The sequence below is a fragment of the Cervus canadensis genome, chromosome X, assembly GCF_019320065.1.
Source record: "Cervus canadensis isolate Bull #8, Minnesota chromosome X, ASM1932006v1, whole genome shotgun sequence".
In the NCBI taxonomy this organism is placed as follows: domain Eukaryota; kingdom Metazoa; phylum Chordata; class Mammalia; order Artiodactyla; family Cervidae; genus Cervus; species Cervus canadensis.
Window position 1 is genome coordinate 52358993 of NC_057419.1, and position 23333 is coordinate 52382325.

A 23333-nucleotide genomic window follows, 5' to 3' on the forward strand; every position below is an offset into this window, starting at 1 on the left:
GAGTTTAACTCAGATGACCAAAATTAGAAGAAATGGATAGCCAACATAGTCAGCAAAAGAGGCCAAATGCAATCTTAAAAATGACAGAATGATCTCTGTTTTCAAGGCAACCATTCAATATCACAGTATCCAGGTCCTATGCCTCGACCAGTAGTGCTTGAAGAAAGCTGAAGTTGAAATGGTTCTTATGAAGACTACAAGATCTTCTAGAATAACACAAAGAAGATTCCTTTCATTATAGGGGACTGGAATGGAAAAGTAGGAGTCAGAAATACTAGAGTAACAGGCAAGTATTCCTTGGAGTGCAGAAATGAAGCAGGGGCAAAGGCTGATAGAGTTTTTGCAAGAGAACACACTGGTCACAGCAAACACCCTCTTCCAGCAACACAAGAGAAGACTCTACACATGGACATCACCAGATGGTTGACACCGAAATCAGATTGATTATATTCTTTGCAGCCAAAGATGGAGAAGCTCTATACAGTTAGCAAAAACAAGACTGGGAGCTGACTGTGGCTCAGATCATGAACTCCTTATTGCCAAATTCAGACTTAAGTTGAAGAAAGTAGGGAAAACCACTAGACCATTCAGGTATGACCTAAATCAAATCCCTTATGACTATACAGTGGAAGTGAGAAATAGATTTAAGGGACTAGATCTGATAGCCGAGTGCTGAAGAACTATGAGGAAGGTTCGTGACATTGAACAGGAGGCAGGGATCAAACCACCCCAGAAAAGAATGCAAAAAGGCAAAGGTTGTCTGAGAGGCCTTACAGATAGCTGTGAAAAAGAAGAGAAGTGAAGGCAAAGGAGAAAAGGAAAGATATACCTGTTTGAATGGCAGAGGTTCCAAAGAATAGCAAGGAAGAGATAAGAAAGCCTTCCTCAGTGATCAATGCAGTTTTACTTTTACGCAAGTATCAAATAAAATTGAATTATTTCTCAATAATCCTTACCAACATCAGATGTTATATTTTGAGTTCTGATAAGTGGGGACATTTGCAGGCTGATGTGAAGCTGAAACTCCAATACTTTGGCCACCTGATGTGGAAGAGCTGACTCATTTGAAAAGACCCTGATTCTGGGAAAGACATTGAGGCGAGGAGAAGGGGACGACAGAGGATGAGATGGTTGGATGGCAATCATATCAATGACGTGGTTTGGGTGAAACTCTGGGAGTTGGTGATGGACAGGGAGGGCCCTGGTGTGCTGCGGTTCATGGGGTCGCAAAGAGTCAGACATGACTGAGTGACTGAACTGAACTGACTAAGTGACATTTTTAATGTATTATTTTAGTATGATGTATAGGAGCATTGACATTTTAAGTAGTCAGGTCTATCAATTATTACCTTTATGATTTTAAGATTTGTTTCTCATAGAAAAGCCTTCTTCAGTCATAATTATATAAATATTTCTCTGAATTTTTTCTAGAACATTTATAGTTTCATGTTCACATTTAAATCTTTATCTGGATTTTATTTTGGTTTTGGTGTCAGCCTTTATACACCATTCTCCAACCCAGTTGTTCTTATTCTAATACCATTTATTGTTTGTCATTAGCTACTGGTTTGAAATGACATCTTTAATTACATATACTTGGCTTTGTTAATGGTCTTTTCAATCTATTCTTTGGTATGTTTATCTATTCTAACACCAGTGGTATGCCATTTTTATTATTATAGTTTTTTTAATACATATATTACCTCTTTACTAATCTTTTACAAAGTATTCATGGTTGTTCTTACACATTAATTGTTCCAGGTGAGATGTAGAAAAATTTTGTCAAGTTCTCAAAAATAACCTGTTGGGATTAATTCAAGGAGAATTCAAAAAAAAAAAAAAGGAGAATTCACAGATTTTACAATATTGAGTTTTCCAAGCCAGTTATGTTTTATCTATCTTGTTACCAGGTCTTCTTTTACAATATTAAGTTTAAAAAGATTCTCTTCATATCAGTCTCACTGACTTAAAAATGTTTTTCTTGGGTATTGAGGAATTTTTAAATGTTATGGGTGTTATCCTTAAAATATTTTATTTTATTCATTTATTTTTGGCTGTGCTGGCTCTTCATTGCTGCGTGAGGGTTTTCTCTAGTTGTGGTAAGCAGGGGCTAGTCTCTAGTTGCAGTGCATTGGCTTCTCATTGTGGTTGGTTCTCTTGTTGTGGAGCATGATCTCTTGAGTGTGCAGGCTTCAGTAATTGCAGCTTGTGGGCTAAGTAGTTGCAGCTCTCAGGCTCTGGAGCCCAGATTCAGTAGCTGTGGTACATGGGCTTAATTGCCACATAGCATGTGGAATCTTTCTGGACCAGGGATTGAACCAGTGTCCCCTGCATTAGCAGGTGGCTTCTTAACCATTGGACCGCCAGGGAATTCCTATCCTTTTTTTCCTTAATTTAAAATTTTATTGCTAGCATATTAAGAAAGAAATTAATTTTTCTATATTTTGTGTTCATCTACTCTGCTGAACTTAGTCATGGTTTATTTAATTTACTCTTGTATTTGATGTACTTATACTTCATTTAGAATTTTGCTTCTATAATCACACATACATGCATGCTAAATCGCTTCAGTCATGTCTGACTCTGTGCAACCCTCTGGACTGCAGCCTGCCAGGCTCCTCTGTCCATGGGATTCTCCAGGCAAGAATAACTGGAGTGGGTTGCCATCCTCTCTTCCAGGGGATCTTCCGGATCCAGGGATCAAACCCACGTCTCTTATGCCCCCTGCATTGGCAGGGGGGTTCTTTACCACTAGCGCCACCTAGAGATTCCTTTATAAGTTTTTGGTGTAAAGGATGCTATCTGTATTCAGTTTTGGTACCAGGATCACTCTAGCTTATTAATTAATAAGGGAAATTAATTAATTAGGGAAATTTTCCTACAGTATTAAATTTAACACAGGAGTTACATTTTCCTTGAAGAACTTGCTCATGAACTCATTGAGGTGTGATGCTATTTGTGTGTGTCACTCTTTGGTAACTTTTTCTAATAACATTGATGGTTATTGGCCTCCTAAGGTTTTATTTTTTAACTGGAGGAAAATTGCTTTACAATGTTATGTTGGTTTCTGCCATACAAAAATGCAAATCAGTCATAATTGTACATATATCACCTCCCTCTTAAGCCTCTCTCCCCTCCCCCATCCCACCCCTCTAGGTCATCACAGGGTACCAGGCTGAGCTCCCTGTGTTATATAACAACTTCTTACTAGCTATCTATTTTACCCATGGTAGTGTATATATGTCTATGTTACTTTTTCCATTTGTCACACTTTCTCTTTCCCCCACTGTATCCACAAGTCCATTCTCTACATCAATGTTTCCATTCTTTCAATGCAAATAGGTTCATCAATACCATTTTTCTAGATTCCATATATGTGCGTTAATATACAATATTTGTTTTTTTGACTTACTTCAGTCTGTGTAACAGGCTTTAGGTTCATCTACCTCACTACAACTGAATCAAGTTCTTTTTTTTAATGCTGAATAATACTCCATTGTATACATGTACCACATCTTCTTTATTCATTGATTTGTCAATGGACATCTAGGTTGCTTCCATGTCCAGGAATACTGCTGCAGTTGTAAATACTGCTGCAATGAACATTGGGGTACATATGTCTTTTAGAATTGTGGCTTTCTCAGGGTATATGCCCGGTAGTTGGATTACTGGATCATATGATAGATTTATTCCTAGTTTTTTAAGGACTCTCCATGTTGTTCTCCATAATGGCTGTATCAATTCACATTCCCACCAACAGTGCAAGAGCGTTCCCTTTTCACCACACCCTCTCCAGCATTTATTGTTTGTAGTTTTTTTTAATTTTGGCCATTCTGACTGGTGTGAGGTGATACCTCATTGTAGTTTTGATCTGCATTCCTCTAATAATTAGTAATGTTGAGCATCTTTTCATTGTTTATTTACTATCTGTATGTCTTCTTTGGAGAAATGTTTGTTTTGGTCTTCTGCCTATTTTTTATTGGACTGTTTTCTGATATTGAGCTGTATGAGCTACATATATATTTTGGAGATTAATCCTTTGTCAGTTGTTTCATTTGCAATTATTTTCTTCCATTCTGAAGGATGTCTTTTAACTTGTTTCTTGCTTCCTTTGCTGTGCAAAAAGTTTTAAGTTTAATTAGGTCCCATTTGTTTGTTTTTGTTTTTCTTTCCACTACTCTAGGAGGTGGGTCAAAGAGGATCTTGCTGTGATGTATGTCAAAAGAATGTACTGACTATATTTTCCTCTAAGAGCTTTATAGTTTATGGCCTTACATTTATGTCTTTAATCCATTTTGAGTTTCTTTTTGTGTATGATGTTGGGAAGTGTTCTAACTTCATTCTTTTACACATAGCTGTCCAGTTTTCCCAGCACCACTTATTGAAGAAGCTGTCTTTTCTCCATTGTATATTCTTGCCTCCTTTGTCAAAGATAAGATGGCCCATACGTGCATGGGTTTACTTCTGGGCTTTCTATTTTGCTCCATTGGTGTATATTTCTGTTTTTGTTCCAGTACCATACTGCCTTGATGACTGTAGCTTCATAGTATAGTCTGAAGTCAGGAAAATTGATTTCCTTCAGCTCTGTTTTTCTTTGTCAAGATTGATTTGGTTATTCAAGGTCTTTTGTGTTTCCATACAAATTGTGAAGTTTTTTGTTCTAGTTGTGTGAAAAATACCATTGGTAGTTTGTAGGGATTGCATTGAACCTGTAGATTGCTTTGATTGGTATAGTCATATTCACAATATTGATTCTTCCAATCCAAGAACATGTTATATCTCTCTGTGTCATCTTCTGATTTCTTTCATTAGTGTCTTATAGTTTTCTGAGAACAGGTCTTTTGTCACTTTAGGTAGGTTTATTCTTAGGTATTTTATTCTTCTTGTTGCAATGGTGAATGTGATTGTTTCCTTAATTTCTCTTTCTGATTTTTCATTGTTAGCATATAGGAATGCAAGGGATTTCTGTGTATTTTTATATCCTGTGACTTTACTATATTTATTGATTAGTTTTAATAATTTTCTGGTGGCATCTTTAGGGTTTTCTATGTATAGTATCATATCATGTGCAAATAGAGTTTTACTTCTTTTCCAAACTGGATTCCTTTTATTTCTTTTTCTTCTCTGATTGCTGTGGCTAGGACTTCCTAAACTGTGTTGAGTAACAGTGATGAGAGTGTGCACCCTTGTCTTGTTCCTGATATTAGAGGAAATGCTTTCAGTTTTTCACCATTGAGAATAATGTTTGCTGTGACTTTGTCATATATGACCTGTATTATGTTGAGATATTTTTCTTCTATGCTTACTTTCTGGAGAGTTTTAATCATAAATGGCTGTTGAATTTTATACAAAGCTTTCCCTGCATCTATTGAGATGATCATATGGTTTTTGTCTTTCAATTTGTTGATATGGTGTATCACATTGATTGATTTGCATATATTGAAAAATCCTTGCATCCTTGGGATAAAGCCTACTTGATCATGATGTATGATCCTTTTAATGTGTTGTTGGATTCTGTCTGCTAAAATTTTGTTGAGAATTTTTGCATCTATATTCATCAGTGATATTGACCTGTAATTTTCCTTTTTTGTGGTATTTTTGTTTGGTTTTGGTATCAGGGTGGTGGTGGTGTCGTAGAATGAGTTTGGAAGTTTTCCTTCCTCTGCAATTTTCTGGAAGATTTGAGCAGGATAGATGTTAGCTCTTCTCTAAACTTTTGGTAGTATTTGTCTGTGAAGCTTTTGTTTATTGGAAGATTTTTGATTAGTTTCAATGTCTGTGCTTGTGATTGGTCTCTTCATGTTGTCTATTTTTTGTGAATCATTTTGGAAGATTATACTTTTCTAAGAATTTGTCCATTTCTTCTAGGTTGTCCATTTTATTGGCATATAGTTGCTCATAGTAGTCGCTTATGATCCTTTGTATTTCTGCATTGTCTGTTGTAACTTCCCCTTTTTCATTTCTAATTTGTCTTCTCCCTTTTTTCCTTGATGAGTCTGGCTAATTGTTTGTCAGTTTTGTTTATTTTTTCAACCAGGTTTTAGTTTTATTGATCTTTGCTGTTGTTTCCTTTGTTTCTTTTTATTTCTACTCTGATCTTTATGATGTCTTTCCTTCTACTAATTTTGGGTTTTTTTTTCTTTTTCTAGTTGCTTTTAATTTAAGGTTAGGTTGTTTATTTAACGTTTTTCATGTTTCTTGAGGTAGGCTTGTATTGCTATAAACTTCCCTTATAAAGAGAAAAGAGAAAAAAAAAGAAAAAGGACAAAAAAATAATAAAAACAGGAATCAAAAAGGAGAGAGCAATCAAGCCAATAGACAAACCCATAAGTGAAAAAGAATACTAAAAACTAGACTAGCAAAAATACAAAATCAAAAAGATGGAAAAAGTGCAAAATAGTACTGTAAAAATAGGAAAAAATAAAACAAGTATTTAAATATGTTTTTAAAAAGGAAGAAGATAAAAATAATTAAAGGAATAATAAAGAACAACATTAGAAGAATACAAGAAAAGAAGAATGTGCTCTAATTCCGCCATTGTCCTCTCCACATAGTGAACACCAGCCAGTCTGTGTACTGAGGAGGTCCTCTAATATTTCTAGGAAGGTCTCTGGACCTGCTGTGGGGTCAGCTCAGACTCAGATCTGGCCTTACTCCAGGTTGTGCTTGCTCCTAAAGTTCACAATTGCCTGCAAATTCCATAGTCTCAGGCTAATTGTGTGCATGTAATCCGCTGCAGCTGCAACTGCAGGAGTTTATTCCCTCCCTCCTCTTTTCTCACACAGCCCCTGGTCCTCCACTTTGATTTTAGACCTGCCTCTGCTTGTAGGCCACCCTGTTGTGTCTGTTCCCCACCCAAACTAGTGGGGGCAAAGGTAGCAGCTTTTTAGGGCCCACTTGCTCAGTTGGGCTGTGGAGAGGGAGGGTTATGGAGGCCACAGTTGGGGTGTTTGGGGAGTGTTTGCTGGGACTCAGGCCTACAGGAAGTTGCTAAAGTCTGAGGTGGGTCATGTGCCCTCCCACGGGAATTAGCCTTGAGTTGTATGTCCCTTGGCAGAGCCAAGCTGTTTAGGCTCCCCGGAAGGTGTGGGCAGTAACCTTTGCCTGCTTACGGCTTGGTTGGAGCTACTACCTCTGCGGTCAGGACTGCAGTGGTGGCATTTAGTCCCTGTCTCAGGCACTCCCCCTGGCTTTGAGGCTTTGGCAGTGGCCAGTCAGCTTGCATTCTCCCTCTGGGATTGTAAACTGCAGTCACATCTAGTTCCACCTCTGGCACTCTTGCTGGCTTGGCATACTTTGGTGGCAGCCAGGCATATCTTCCTCTGGGGTCAGGCAGCTCACAGCCCTTGCTTATCCCACCTCTGGCATTCTTGGAGGTGGGTTCCTGGGATCTGTGAGCTTGGGGAGTTAGGGGTTCTTGCGGCAACAAACTCTTGCCTCTCTGAGAGGCCCAGGCTTTTTCCTGGACTCCCTCAGCTGTGTTGTATTAGCCCCTTAGAGTATCTGCACAGCAGTCAACACCAGTTCTCTCCCTGGGGCCTGAGCCCTGAAGCCTGAGCCTCAGCATCCAGCCCCCCTCTTGCCACAGTGGGTGTGCAAGGTGCTTCTTGGCTGGTAAGTGCTGGCTGGCAACATCTCTGTGGTGAATTCTCTCTGTTTTGCCTTCCGAGCACCTATTGCTGCATTCCCGTTGAGGGTCTGAAGCTCTCCCCATCCCCACCCGTGCTGGGGTGTCCAAATGTGCAGAAACTTTTCCTCCTTCATGGCTCCCTCCCTGGGTGCAGGTCCCTGTTCCAAACTTCTTTGTCTCTTTTTATCTTTATCTTTTGCCCTACCTCATTCTGAGGAGATTGACTTGCCTTTTTGGAAGTCTGGGGTCTTCTGCCAGCATTCAGAAGGTGTTCTGTATGAGTTGTTTCATGTGCACATGTATTTTTAATACATTTCTGGGGAGGAAGGTGATCTCCCCATCTTCCTCTTTTGCCATCTTGAAAGTTGCACACCTAATGTCTTATTACTCTTCTTGAGTCATTTTTGTAGTTTATATTTCCTTAAAAATCATTGATTTCATGGATATTTTCACAGATATTACTATAGATTGCACATGGTATTCTTTTACAATCCTTTGTAATTATTTCTTTTCTCATTCAAAATGTGTGTGATGTGTAATCTCTTTCCCATGTATTTGCATGCCTTTTCCTCAGTTTTCCTCAAAAAAGATTGATTCAGTCCCCTGGTCAAAGAACCAGCTCATGGATAAATATATAACTCTTTCTTTTTAATGAAATTCATTACCATCTGCTTTCATCTTTTTATTTTATTCTTATTTTATTAAATTTTATTTGCTGTTTTTCCCTGGCATCTTAAAATGAGTGCTTAGTCTATTTTAATTTTTTTCTGACTTCATAATAAAAGCCCCAAAATTATATATTTTTTTTTCTAAGTAAAATTCTGACTATATCCTACCAGTTTTGAAAGATAGTATTGTAGCTATCTTGTTTTTTCTCAATAATTTTGCAATTTTTATTTTCCCTTTGAGCCAGGCTTTTTTCTTTAAGAATGATGCTTATGATTTTTTCAAATGCATTGCTTGTCTTTAGTTTGTTTGGTTTATCCTTTTATTGTCAATTTCTAGATTTATTATATTGTGTATTGAGAATGTGACCTGAATGATAATTTCTGCTTTTTTTTAGTTAATGAGATTTTCTTCATGGCTTCAGATATAATGGGCTTTTGTAAATAGTTCACTGATGTTTGAAGAAAATATGTATTCTCTTTAGGGTACAAGAATCATTATATCAATTAATTTTGGCTTAATTATTGTATAATTTATATGCTAATTTATTTTTTCTGCTTAACTTATCAAAGTCTGAGAGCAATGTGATAACCACCCATAATCATTGTTTAATTAATTTATCCTGGCATTTCTCACCCCCTCCATCTCACCTTAACCACTCTGTTCGATACAATTTTTTAAGCTACAAAATTAATACATGGTTAAAGTATGTGTGTATTCATATGTTTGTGTGTGTGTATGTATAAAAACAACTGTTTTATTCTATCCTTATTTCTCAGAGATAACTATAATTTAGAATGTATCTTTTTTGTCTTACCACTTCTATTAAGTATTTGACTATGATTTCTTTAAAAATGTTGAATTATATGAATAATACATGAATGTATATACATACATGCATATATAAAAAGATAGCTTTTTACTGAGTGTGGGTTTTTTGATATCTTTTATTGCATGAATAGGTCATGTGCCACTTGCTCTTTTCTCTTAATAAGTCTTAATAATCTTCCCATATAAGTATAGACCTACCTCATTCTTTTCCATATGGATATGGTTGTTGCTTACTTAACCTACCCCTTTGGACCTGACCTATTAATTGACTCTCAAGAAAGATAAGATAACGTGCATACTTTTAGTTTATTTCTTCTCCTGTTTTTAGTGAAAGTAATCTAGACTTTAAGATTCAGATTATTATTTAATATATTACCTTCCCTATAAATAATTATTTTTACATGTCTATATGTAGATCTGTTTTCAATTTTATGTGGTATCTTGTGGGTCCTTTCACTCTAAAGATTCAGTCTTTCTTTGGCTCAGAGGAAATTTTATTTATTATTTTTCTCTCATTTTGATTTCCCGTGTGTGTGTGTGTATGTGTCTTTCCAAAATCTGTTCTCCTTGAGTCTCAAGTTTTTATTCATTATCCTCAACTTTCTTTTACCTCTCAGTTCTGGGAGAATTTCTTAAAGTGGCCTTTGAATCATTGATTTGGTTTTTTTCATAATCTAATATACTGTTCACTGCCTCTATTGCATTTTATTTATGTAGCTACTTTTTCCGGAGAAGGCAATGGCACCCCACTCCAGTACTCTTGCCTGGAAAATCCCATGGACAGAGGAGCCTGGTGGGCTGCAGTCCACGGGGTGGCTAAGAGTCAGACAGGAGTGAGCGACTTCACTTTCGCTTTTCACTTTCATGCATTGGAGAAGGAAATGGCACCCCACTCCAGTGTTCTTGCCTGGAGAATCCCAGGGACGGGGGAGCCTGGTGGGCTGCCGTCTATGGGGTCGACAGAGTTGGACACTACTGAAGTGACTTAGCAGCAGCAGTAGCAGCTACTTTTTCATTAGAAATTAGTCTTTCTTGATCTTGGAGTATTCTCTTTTCATAGATTCAGTGTCCTCTCAGATCTAGTTGAGAGTTTGCTTTTTAAAAAAAATTTATTTAAATTGGAGGCTAATTACTTTACAATATTGTGGTGGTTTTTGCCATACATTCACATGAATCAGCCATGGGTGTGCATGTGTTCCCCATCCTGAACCTCCCTCCCACCTCCGTCCCCATCCCATCCCTCAGAGTCATCCCAGTGCGAGACAGCAAGAGACACAGATGTAAAGAACAGACTTTTGGACTCAGTGGGATGATTTGAGAGAATAGCATTGAAACATGTATATTATCATATGTGAAATAGATCACCAGTCCAGGTTCGATGCATGAGACAGGGTGTCAGGGCTGGTGCACTGAGAGTTTACTTTTAAAAAGTTTATTCTATATCTTTGGAGTGAAAAGATTTCAATACATAGACACTTGCTCTGGTTCCTCAAAGCATTTCTCCTTGAAAAATTACTTGTTCTTTTTCATATATCTCATAGATTTTCTCTGTTTATTCATCTTCACAGAAGGTGGTCTTTGAATTTTGGAACTTGGGATGAATTTTATCATATGTGCCTCCTAACATATATGAATACATACACACATATTTGAAACATATATTAAGATTAAGTTCAACGTTAAAAGTAATCTTTGTATTTTCTATAGTTTTGATTGATTTATCACTTCCTTTTGTTTCTTCTTATCCATTTCCCGATATGGAAAATAGTTTTTTTTTTGAAGAATTGGAAGGATATGCTAGACAAAGGCAGTCATGAGGGAGAGAACCTTGCTCCTGTGATGAAAAGCTTCTTGTCCTCATTTTGTATAGCTGGTTGGAATTACCCACTCTTCTCTAACTGGCACAAAGTTAGGCTCCTGATTTGAAGCCTGATTCTGAGCAGTCAGAAAAACCATATCATGTGAAAAATAGAGGAAGTCAAATTATTTGGTCTAGAATGAAGATGTATAGGAAACATAATAATTAAAACAGTAGCTGAGGGGCTGTCACAAGAAGGATTAGAATTGTTCTGTGTAGTCCCAAGTGGTAGAGTTATGTTAGAAGGGTCTCATCTCACATTCAAGGAAGGAAGAGTGCTGTAACTGACACAGCTGCTAATTTAAATATTTGTTGACTCCACATTTTAACAATTCATTCGGATACTACCTACTCTTTTTGATGTTATCATTTGATAATGATGTACTGCATGAGTGGCCAGGTGCCTGTGAGGTACTGCAAGGAGGCTATGCATCCACTAGCTTTGTTATTTGCTCACAAAGGCATCCTCAGAGAATTGCTGTTTTTCATTTTTATACTTTTTTTCCAGTAATTATTTGACCTCAATTTCTTGACACTTGGAGGTAATAGTCATTACTCTTCATCTGCATGAACTCTCCCCATCCCTTTCTTGTATGTTCCGTTGGAAAATGTAGTAGGGAGAATAAAATGCCTGCATCCTAATCCTCAGAATCTGAGTATGTTACCTTATATGGCAATGGAAAATTAGACTATGGAATTAAGGTTATAATCAGCTGAATTTAAGGTAATGTGACTATACTAGATTATCCAAGTAGGCCCAATTATAATCACAAGTGTTCTTAAATGTGGAAGAGAGAGGCAGAGAGTGATGCAGTATGAGAAAGGCTCCGCTGGCCACTGCTGGCTTTGAAGATGGAAGGGGCCACAAACCAAGGAATATGGGCAGTTTCTAGAAGCCAAAAAAGATTCTCTACTAGAACCTTCAGAATGAACCATAGCCCTAACACTCTTCACTTTGACATTTTTAGTCCAGCAATCCCAATGGACTTATGACCACCAGATCTGTAAGGTAATGAATCTGTATTATTTTCAGCCACTAGTGTAAGTTGCTCAGTCGTGTCCAAGTCTTTGCAACCCCATGGACTGTGAATTTTCTAGGCCAGAATACTGGAGTGGGTAGCCTTTCCCTTCTCCAGGGGATCTTCCCAACCCAGGGATCGAACCAAGGTCTCCTGCATTGCGGGCAGATTCTTTACCAGCTGAGCCACAGGGAAGCCCAAGAATACTGCCTTCGGTAGACTATCCCTTCTCCAGCAGATCTTCCCAACTCAAGGATCAAACCCAGGTCTCCCTCATTGCAGGCAGATTATTTACCAGCTGAGTGTGGTAATTTATTGCAGAAGCAGTTGGAAACCAATAAAGCCAGATTTCTGAGAACATCCAGGCCATATCCCAGGAGCAATAGGAAAAGCTTCATGGTATTTCTGTTATTCAGAAATGTAATATATCTATCGCTGAACCAATGTATTCAGCCATTATCTGGTAATTATTTGCCCATCCAGTTATACATCCATTTCTCCAGTGCTTTTCATGGACCTCCATTTGGTTATCTAGCCTCTGGTCAATAATATTAGGCAATGAAAAAGGAGGCCCAAAGAAGTAAGTAAGCTTACGTTAAGGGTGATTTCTACTCAGTAGAAAGAAAAATTTTCTGTTAAAACCAGGTTCTGGTTTCTGTTAAAGCCAGGTTATATTTGGAGATTCTGTGGCAGAAACTGAGTATTTGGTGGAGATTTTAGAGGGGATTCACACATTGATTAAGGTGTTGGACTGTTACCAAGTCCAAGCTCATTGTGCTTGCTGCACAATACAGTCAATCGGGAGATGAGGTGTTGGGGCAAGAAATAGTGACCTTTATTTGGAAGGCTGGAAGTCTGAACCATCTTGCCAGGGTCTGGATGCTAGTTTCTTTTATAAAACAAAGAGTAGGTGAGGTGAGAGGTAAAGTAGAAGGCCATAAGTGGGGGAGGTGAGAGGTAAAGTAAAAAGCCATAACGTGTTGCAAATATTTCCTGGTTTCTGCCACTGGGGGATATGTTAATTTTTTCTTTCTGGCAGTCATTCACAGGTGGGCTGAGTCAGGATGTTTCCTTTGAGCTGAATTTATTTTAGTTTAACATTCAGGCCTGGGAGGGGGGCAGGATTCCTGCAGATGGGCCATTATGTATACTTTAAGCTATAGGCAACATCTCCTTACAAGTTACAAGTTAATCAACTTGTAGAATAAGGAACAGAGTACAAAGGTTAAAGTAAAAGAAACAGACCCAATATGGAGTCAGATTTGTTATTCCCTATTACAGGGCTAGTATAGATTGCATTGTTTTTGAATCCTAAGAACCCAAGGTATTGTGAGGAAGAAGCCTCTGTGAGGATTGTGTAGGACGACCATGAGTGCAAATTGTGCCTACACACAGCTTCTAGGCAAGGCAAAAGCAGGCATGGAATCCAGCTAATATCCTTATTTGCTAAGCTGTGCATTCTGACTATGGGGTTGCTATGCCCTGAGACAAGGGCACCTTTTGCTAATTTATATAAAAGTATTGTCTACTTGATAAGATGTGTGCCTGTAGGATTGCATTCACCCAGAGAGACACCTTTTTTTCTAATTTGCACAAAGATGGCAAATGCGCTAGCACTAACTGTGGGACTAGGGCTATAGGAGACAGTTTCTTGGAGTTGGTGAAGGCAAGAATAAGGATAAATAAGAGAAAGAAGGAAAGGAAGGTTATACTACCAATGCTTTAATCTCTTTCTGGCTTCTTTAGCCCCTCAGCTCACTTACAAGCTGTGCTATTGGTACTTGCTCCCGGTCCATATATTCTAATAGCATATCTAGTTGGGAAGAGAAACTAATGAATGAATAAACTAATAAGTCCCTTTATTTCAGAGCTAAATAAACATCTCTTTTGGGAGTTCATTGTATGAGGTAATAGTGTTTTTTGTGCTGGTCTCAGCCTATCAATAACTGATGTCATGGCTGGACTACCCTCTGTGGTTCGTATTATGATAGCAAAACACCCTTCAACAATAACCATAGGAAACTTTGAAAAAAATACAGGTTTATTACTTAAAGGGCCCGGAAATTACACAGCACAGCTGGGTCTACAGGGTGAGGTTGAGGTTGGAGGGAAGGAGAGAGAGAAACAACACACACATAAACATGCAGGCCAGGGGGTTCTGCTTTTACTGGGTCAGATGTGGGGGCCTCGGATTTCTGGTGCTCACTCTTTATTGGCAAATTTAAAACATAAGAGCAAGAATTTAAAACCTGGGAAGAGAAAAAAATCAGTCCAAATGGTCAGTTATCAAAACCAACCAAGATCTCAAAAACAAAGAAGCCTCAATGGGGAAGGTGGCCTGGCTCTTTATCTCATCTTGTGGCTGGCAGTGTGTTCATTGGACATAGCCATTCTTGAAGTGGATGTCTCTTTGAAGTGGATACTTTGGCAATCAAAACTTAAGCCAGGCGCTGGCATTACAAAAAGTCAATGCTTAGGGTTTACACTATAAAGTAGCAAATTCGGAGAGCAAGAATCTAAGTTTTGGTGGTGAAAGAGAGAGGGTGTGTTCACTCAAGATGCTCACAGAGAAGGTAGAGCATCTCCCTCTGATGTAAGATTTGTCATTTACCCAAATGTGTAGGGATAGGTATTGCCAGGGTCCTCAGAGGCACTAGAGGTACAGCTAGGCACCTAGCTGAAGCATTTCCTACACTCATAGCAGTTTCAGCTGGCTGGGTCTTGTAGTTAAATGTCCTCAATACCACAGACCAGGTAGTTAGATCCATCTGGATATGGCTTTGCAGTTGGACAACATGCAGATTCCTGCCTTGTTTGTGTATTCCGCCAGATGACCTTTGAGATGAGTCACGAGACCCTGTACTTGGCAGTGAAGCTGGTAGATCACTACCTTATGAAGGTAATATGCAAGAAGGACAAGTTACAACTCCTTGGTTCCACTGCTTTTCTGATTGCAGCAAAATTTGAGGTGAGACCAAATCCATGGGACTTGGAGGAAACTAATCAATCAATTTCTGTCCAAGCCATTTATGTATGTATGTACATTTACATATGTATGTGTGTGTGTGCATGTGTATAACATGCATGTGTGTATATATATATTATATACATGTATACACACATGTATGCATGTGTATACATTTGCATATATGTGTATCTCTGTGTATACAATTACATTCATAAACACAATTAAGTTTTCCTGTCAATTTTTTGTCTGTCTTCCATGGCAGGGAAGCTGGTGTTGGGTGCAAATGGTGGTGTATTTGTTTCCTGGCATCAACAAAGTTCTCCTGTTTCCTCTTTGAAAATGTGTGTATGTGGATATATTCCTAGTTGAATGAGTTGTTCTTTTTAAAGCTTCCTTCTGGACCATAATTCTCTGTCCTCACCCCCTTTTCTTCTTCCAGCAACTCCATCTCCTTCTGGTGGAGTCTTGAATTGCATGTTTAAGGAAGCATTTCCAAATCTAGGTGCTGGAGACATTCAAGAGAAAATGGCTTAGTGTAGATGATAGTGATTCCACGTAAATTACTTTTGAAGTAGCATTATAAAAGCAAGTAGCTGGCCATAATCCATCTAACTACTTTATCTGATTCTTTCCTCTTTCTCAGGTACTAAATGGTCTTGTTTAACTCTCATTTTTCCTTCAGATAGGCTAATAGTATAAGACCTTATGGTTTAGGAACAGAGAAGTAGTAACTTCTACTGAGTGCAAAAACCTTTAGAACTGTGGATTTGTTTTTGTTTTTTTTTAAATTTTATTTTTATTTTTTTTTTGTTTATTTTTTTTATTAGTTGGAGGCTAATTACTTCACAACATTTCAGTGGGTTTTGTCATACATTGATATGAATCAGCCATAGATTTGTGCTCGCTCCTCAGCTGTATCCCTAAGTAGCTTTCCACTTCCCTTCTTCACTCTCTTCTTCATTTGCTAGCTCCTACCTCGATCAGCACTTCCCTCTCTAACTCGAACTCTCCCTCCTTTGCTCCTTACTTGCTTCCTTCTTGTGCCAGTTCTGGCTCACATCCCTGCTTCTGGTCCTCACTCCATTTCCACCCTTACTCTGCTTCTGCGCTCATTACACTTCCACCCTTGCTCCATTGCTCCCTTCCTCCCTCCAGCCTTCTTTCAGTTCCTTCCTTGATCCCTCCGTCCATGCTTTGAACACTCCACTCACTCCATGCTGAGCTCCCTCCCTGCCTCCATCTACCCACCCACTCTCTTGCTCTTTCTAGCCCTCCTTTTCTCTATCTTTCTCTTGATTACTCCCTCCCCTCCTCACTTGCTCCCTCCTTCCATGATCCTCTCCTTCCTACCCTAGTTCTATTCCTCACTCCTCCATGCGTCCCTCCCTCCTACCACCTTACCACCCTCCTACCCATCCTGTTTCTCCCTCCATCATGTGCTCCACCCTCCCTCCCTTTCCTTTGTTCACTCTCTTCTCGCCTTCCCTAGCTAACTCTCTTCCCTCTGTCACATACTCTTTCTCTTGCTCTTCCTTCTCTCTCCTTCCTGTTGCTCTGCTGGTGCCTGCTCCCCTCCCCCCTCCCCCTCTGACCCCTTTCCCTTCCCCCCCTTCTTTTTCTGCTGGTTCCTTCTCTCCCCTCCCCACTTGCTCCTTCCCTTCCTATCTCCCATCCTTGCTCCATGGTACCCTGGCATCATGACCCCCCCCCCACCTTAACTTCCTCCCACCCTCCTTCCCTGTTTGCTTTCTTTTTCTTCCTTCTCTCTCTTTTCCCTCCCACCCTCCCTGGTTCTCCTGATGTTTTTCCTCTCTGGCTCATTTCCTTCCCTATTCTCTTACTCCCTGGTTTCCTTGTTCCCCCTCTCTCCTTGCTCCCTCTCTGCTCAACTCCCTCTCACTCATGCTTGTTCCTTGTTCTGCTCCATCCTCTTTTCCTCCCTGGCCTCTTCTTTCCCTGGCTCTCTCCCTCATTCCTATCCTCCCACCCTCCTTCCTGCCCTTGCTTCCTAACCTTCTTGCTTTTCTTCCTCTTTCCCTTCCTCCTCTCTCACTCTCTCCCTTGTTCCCTGCTTCCCTCTCTAGCTCATTCCCTTCCCTGCTCACTGTCTTCCTGGTTCATTCCCTTGCTCCCCTTCATCTCTCTTTTTCCTTCTCTTTCTCCCTCCTCCTCCCTTTGCCTACCTAGGGATGTCCTTGTGGTTTGAGCAAGTATTTCCTGCCTCAACCTCAAGGGGGTTAAAAAGAAGCTAGGGATCCCTGGCCAGCCAAGCACAGGAGGGAGGAGGAAAGTACAAGGTGCTCTTGTTAGCAAATTTTGGAACCAGGAGTACCTGGCTTTTGGTTGTCGGGACAAAGGACCCCCACTAGGTTTTTTGGAGCAGGAGTGTCTTCCCCTCACAAGATTGAGAAGTACAGAAAGACTTTTGCAAGGGGAGGTAAGGAGATGATACGAGAAGAGAAGAAAGGAAGGAGCCACTGGTAAGTAGAGCAGTGGAAGGGAGAATTTCTTGTTCTGCCCTTGTCACTAGGTGGTTGTGTGACCTCAAGCAAGTCTCTTTCTCTCTCTGAGTCTCAATTTCCTTGTCTGCAAACCCAGAAGATTGGTCTAGTTTGTGATCTGAAGATAGAGAAAGTTGTGAGAAGAATGCTGGAGTGGGCAGTGAGGTGCAGCTAGAGAAAAGATTCAGGGGTCTTCCTGCCTCCTCTTCCTCACCCCAAAGCTAAATTTCAACCTGCAGAGGGCGGGACATAGGAAGGTGCTCCTGAATGGGGAGAGAGGTGTTGTTCTCACCCTCCATCTGCCCTGGATCTTCCCAGTCTAGCCCCCCTTGCATATCCTCCCACCACCTTCAGTCTCAGCTTGGGTTCCCTCTGTGCCCATCTCTCTGTCTCTTTCAGTACCTATTACCCCAACAGTGCCCCCTTCCAAACATCCTTATTCATTCCTTAGACTAGGCAACAAAGTGTGGGCTTATTTTCCATCTCTAGCTCCCCTTTTTGTGGTCTCTTTCCTTCCATTCCCCTCAGAGCAGGCCTTAGATTTCCCATTTCTGGCTCTCACTCATCAGAAGAGAGATCAGTGCTTCCAGTCCATGTGCTGTGTTGTGCCACTTTCAGTGCTGTAAGAATCTACCCCAAAAGGCCTTGTCCTCTCTCCTCCTATGTCTCTGATTTTGTTTTTCAGATGAACTGCTCACATCAACCAGATGCTGGCTCTCAGAGCTACCCTGAAGGTTTATTCCAGGGGATGTTATTACCTCCTATCATTCACCCCCACTTCCCCTGCCTTTCATCTCCAAGCAGAGAGGAATGGGTTGTCTTTGCCTGGTTGTGACTGCCTCTCCTCTCCACCCATAGGAGCGCTGCGCACCTAGTGTGGATGACTTCCTGTACATCTGTGATGATATTTATAAGAGAGATGAGATGCTCGCCATGGAAGCCAGCATCCTGAAAATCCTCAAATTTGATATCAACATTCCCATCGCCTATCATTTTCTGCGCAGATATGCTAGGGTAAGAGGGAGGATGCACATCTTCATTTTCCCACTGCTGAGTTAGTCCCCTCCATTCCCAGAGTTGCTCCCTGAGTGGTAGGGAAAGGGACAACTGAGGACAGGGGAGTTTCTTCAAGCCACCCTCCTAGAACGGCGATCTTTATGGAGTGTGGTGGTGGTGGTGGTGGGCAGAGAAAATTGCAGATTTCCATGGTATGCCTGTAAAGTTTTGAGGTGAGGGCAGAGTAGGGGAAGGGAAGAAGATTCTTTAATCATGAAGGGACACATGGGACGTTTAGAGGAGATGCTAGCAAAATTCTCTTCCTTTACCTGAATATTGCTTACAGGGGAAGTCACTTTGTAATTATTCACTTATTCTACAAGTGTGTTTTGTGGTAAGATTTGTGTGTGTGTGTGTATGTATAAATATACATGAAAAGTGTTAGTCGCTCAGCCATGTCCAACTCTTTGCGACCCCATGGACTTAGTCCACCAGGCTCCTCTGTCCATGCATTTCTCCAGGCAAGAATACTAGAGTGGGTTGCCATTCCTTTCTCAAGGGGATCTTCCCAATCCAGGGACTGAACCTGGGTCTCCCGCATTGCAGGCAGATTGTTTACTGTCTGAGCCACCATGGAAGCCCATAAATATATATGTGTATATATGTAATATATATGTATGTATTACACATGTGTGTATGTGTGTGTGTGTGTGTGTGTAGATTAAAACAAAAGATTTCTAGTCTGGAACCTGGTGCAAAGATAGCAGTTGGAGGCCTTTGGCTTTTCAAAGGATGGCATGTACAGAAAGGGGAGGTGGGAGGGTACCACAAGCACAGTTGGTATTTTGGCTTAAGACCCTAAAGATGGCAAATACCATTGCTGATTTCAGAATCCCCCCTCCTAAAGATTCTGTGCTTTAGGGACAGGGTCCTTAGTGTGAGTCATGGTAGCAGAAGTACATCGCTCAGGCAGAGAACCATTTAGGCCCAAGGTAGGATAACTGGAGTGAGTGCAGGGGTCATCTGCTTGGTGCCAGTGTTCTGCATTGATTTCTGAATCAGTCTTCTTCCTGCCTTTAGTGTGTCTATGCCAGCATGAAGACACTGACCTTGTCCCGCTTCATCTGTGAGTTGACCCTGCTGGAATATGACTATGTCCAGGAGAGGGCTTCCAAGCTTGCTGCTGCCTCCTTCTTCCTGGCCCTCTGCATGAATGAGCTCGGACACTGGGTAAATACTTGTGGGCAGTGGGGAAGACCGAGTAGGGATTTAAAAGCACAGGGTCAGTTGGAGGAAGGTGTAAGTTAGGGTTGTGGGAGACTCTGTAACAAAACTGCTGCATATGTGCTGTTATGAATCCTTTAACATCTTGACCTCTTAGGGGCCTGGCTGCCTAAAGGTTTTCTGTAGCTCTGGTTTTGAAGTATTTTATTTCATTTTTCTTTGTCACAGTCCCATTTGTTCTAAAGACAGCTTACCTGAAAGGCCAATATCACAAAACAGACTAATGTGAAATTATTTTGATTATGGCAGGGGGTGGGGTAGACCCACTTCTTGCCATACCCCATGCCACCCCTGCTCCTTGCAATCTTCTCAGCAAGGTTGACCCCCTACAGGAGAGCTCATTGGCACAGGATTTGGCAAGTACTGACCCAGAGAATAGAGCAGTGAAAGCAACTGTCCATGTACGTAACAGGGGACTCAGACATATACTATAGTACTCTTCTCTGAAGGGGAAGGCTTCCACAGCCTCCTTCCCCAATACAAACAAAATGTATATTTGATGCTTTCTTAATTTTATGAAAAATTATGAATAAAAACACCTCTAGGAAACTATGAACTTTTTGAGATGTAAATGAAATCCAAGTAGAAAAAGTGTGTTCACAAATGAGCATACTCTTCCCAGCCTCTCCAAGGCCCCTCCAGCCTAAAAATTCTAGCACCACTACTAATGGAATAACCTCTGTGTGCTGAGAAAGAACCCTAAAAACAGTTGTGTGAACTTGGACAAGGCCCTGAAATGTCTTGGGACAGAGGAAGCATTCAGTAAATGGCAGTGATGATGATGAAAAAGAATATGTAATAATGGTTAGCATTTATTGAATGCTTAGATGGTGGTCTAAACACTTTGTGTATTAACTTGCTTAATCTTCACAACAACCCTATGAAATCAACAGTATTATCCCTACTGGGCAGATAAAAAATAAGTTCCCGTGTTTGGCTAATGAGAAGCAGAGCTAGGCTTTGAGAACTACGAGTCTATTCAAAGTATATACCTATTCTACAATCAGAATGGGTGTGGCCATAGCTCTGGAGCCATGATCCTGGAGGCCCTATGCTGACCCAGGCTTTGGATCCTGGGGAAGGTTGGTAGTCTTCCAGGAGGACGATTGAGAGGCTCAGGGCAGCAAACTGCTTGCCAACCAGCATAGAAATATTTCAGTATTTTACTATTTGATGTGGATGTACTAACATCAGCTAAATGTCAGTCCTGATCTGAACCCAGGTAGTCTGGCTTCACAGTCCTCATATATATATATATATATATATATGAGAAAGGCTTCACACAGAATGTGACTTTTGAGTTGGGTCCTGAAAGATGAGTAGGAACATGTGAGAAGAGACATTCTAGGTAGAGGGAAGAATGATTGAAAAGATGTGAAGGCAATAAGTGTGATTTTGGGGAGGCAGATAAGATATTTCCTATGGATAGAGCAGGGAACGTATTAACAGGAAATGGTGAGAGGTGATAGCAGCATTCCAATGACTGCCCTTTGCCTGTGGCAGTGGTTTCCAATATTCAGTAGAGGCCTGAGATTCCTGCAGAAGTATCTCAGGGCCATGTAAAAGGGAAAGGGATCCAAATTGGTGGACTACTGATCCCCTGCCCCCAATTCCAGGTAAGATATTTGGGAAAAAAAATGAGTTCAGGGAGAATAATTTAAGACGTTGTAAGAAAACTCCTGCTTTGCAGAATAATAAATCTTCCTTTGTCTACCTGTGGAACTCCCATTAGACTTTTAGCACCTATTGTAGATGTACGCTTCTCTACAAAGCTTTCTGTGGCTCTCCCAGACAAAAGTCATGGGTCCTACAGCTCTCTTCCTCCAGTGTCCCATGCTCCCTTCCCTGGTAGCAGTTCCCACACATTTTGTAATTCTCTGTGTGCATGTCTGTCTCTCTCACTAGACTACAGACTCCTCAAGGGCAGGAGCCTTAGTCATCCTTGTATTCCCAGCATTGTGTATGAGGCTTGGTTAATATTAATCCTAGCTCATATGGTATGGGCATGTGCTAGACTCTTGTTTCATGTGCTTTATGTATATTAACTCATTTAATCCTATTAAGTAATTACTGTGATGATCCCCATTTGGCAGATTTAGAAACAGTGATACTGAGAAGTTAAGTAACTGGTTCAAGGTCATGTTGTAAGTGGAGCTGGAATCTGAACCCTAGCAGCTTGCCTGAAGAATCTTTGGTCTTAAACACTCTGCTATACTCCTTTTGCCACATGCTAGGCATCCTTAAAGTTGAATGAGAAAATAAATGCATGAAATGATAGCCGTTCGAGCCAGAGAGGAAGAACAACCTTAAGTTCCTATTGGCTGTTTTGTTGGGACCTCAAGTTTGTTCTGAGGTTTGCCTAGCCATTGGCTCTTAACTTGAGAGTGCGTAAGTTATAAAGTCTGTCCTGTTCCTTGAATTCTTAGTGGATTTCAGTTTAAATACCTATGACTGGGCCTTATATCCAGCTGATACATATGGATATAGCCATTCCACTAGCTTGCAGATAGAACATATTTTTCTAGGTAGTACCCTATAATGATTGGCCGATATCTGTGCTGTATGAGTCTGAATTGTTTGACTATCTTCCCTGACTGTACTATGGATAGGGGGTTTGGACTTGGGTGTTGGAGACAGGAAGGGTCTGCTTCCTGCCATAAATGTCACTGTTCATGTTGTTTCTTCCAGGCTCCTATCCTGGAGTATTACAGTGGCTACAAGATCTCTGATCTTCGCACCTTGGTCAGGCAGCTGAACATCCTAGTGAATTTTCATTCTTGCAATAGGCTCAAGACTGTACGTTCCAAGTATTCACATGAGTAAGTATCAGTCTCCAGTTGAGGTTGGGTTTATGCTTCATCGTGGGGAGGCCCAGACTAACCTCACTTAAGGGGAAAGAAGGATTCAGGTACCTTTTTACCTTACTTTCTGTTCCAGAGTTAAAGCAAGATAGGGAACCAAGGGCCAATGTCCCTCTTATTCCATGGAGCCTCCTTGCTTTGGCCTATTTCACACTGAGCAGACCCCTCTTCCTTTTGCAGGATCTTCTTTGAAGTCACCAAAATCCCACCCTTGGACATGTTGACACTGGAAAAAAATATGAAGTGTTGCTAATTCTGAGGCTGAGGGTCTGGTACTCTGGCAGCAGCCACCAGGGCTGGACAGGCGCATAAATAGGCTGTATTTATTCTGTCTTTGGATTTGTCTTTTCATCACTTTTCCTCATTTTTATACTGTTTGTCTTTTCCCAAACTGATGTTGTTGTAAATATTTAAGTTTGTTTTTTTACAAAAGAAAAGAAGTTGTTGTAATATTTGATTATAAATTTAATAAAAATTGATGGTTGTTGTTAAAATGACTCACTTCCCCTTTATTGCTCAGGAGCCCCATACGTAGCCCACAGATGTATTTTCCCCTGCCTAGTAAAGGCTGTGCCTCAGGGTCTGGCTTATCCAGTTTCCCTATTTGAAGGCCTTCTCTTCAAAGGAAGAGGAATTGAGCTAGATGTACACTGATGGATGAGTCTCTAGAAGGAGCACCCTGGTGCTGGGAGGGGCAGTCCAGAGAGAGAGACCTCTTA

General features: G+C 40.6%; 1 protein-coding gene across 1 annotated transcript in view; it reads left to right on the forward strand.

The window, feature by feature from the left end:
• The window catches only part of CCNB3 (cyclin B3), a 46230-nt gene extending 23122 nt beyond the window's left edge, over positions 1 to 23108 (forward strand). Inside the window, 6 exon segments of the mRNA XM_043459302.1 lie at positions 14835 to 14972; positions 18332 to 18487; positions 19550 to 19699; positions 22442 to 22572; positions 22795 to 22861; positions 22863 to 23108. Coding sequence (XP_043315237.1) covers positions 14835 to 14972; positions 18332 to 18487; positions 19550 to 19699; positions 22442 to 22572; positions 22795 to 22861; positions 22863 to 23009 — 789 coding nt within the window. The 3' untranslated portion in view covers positions 23010 to 23108.
• The last annotated feature ends 225 nt before the right edge of the window (positions 23109 to 23333 follow it).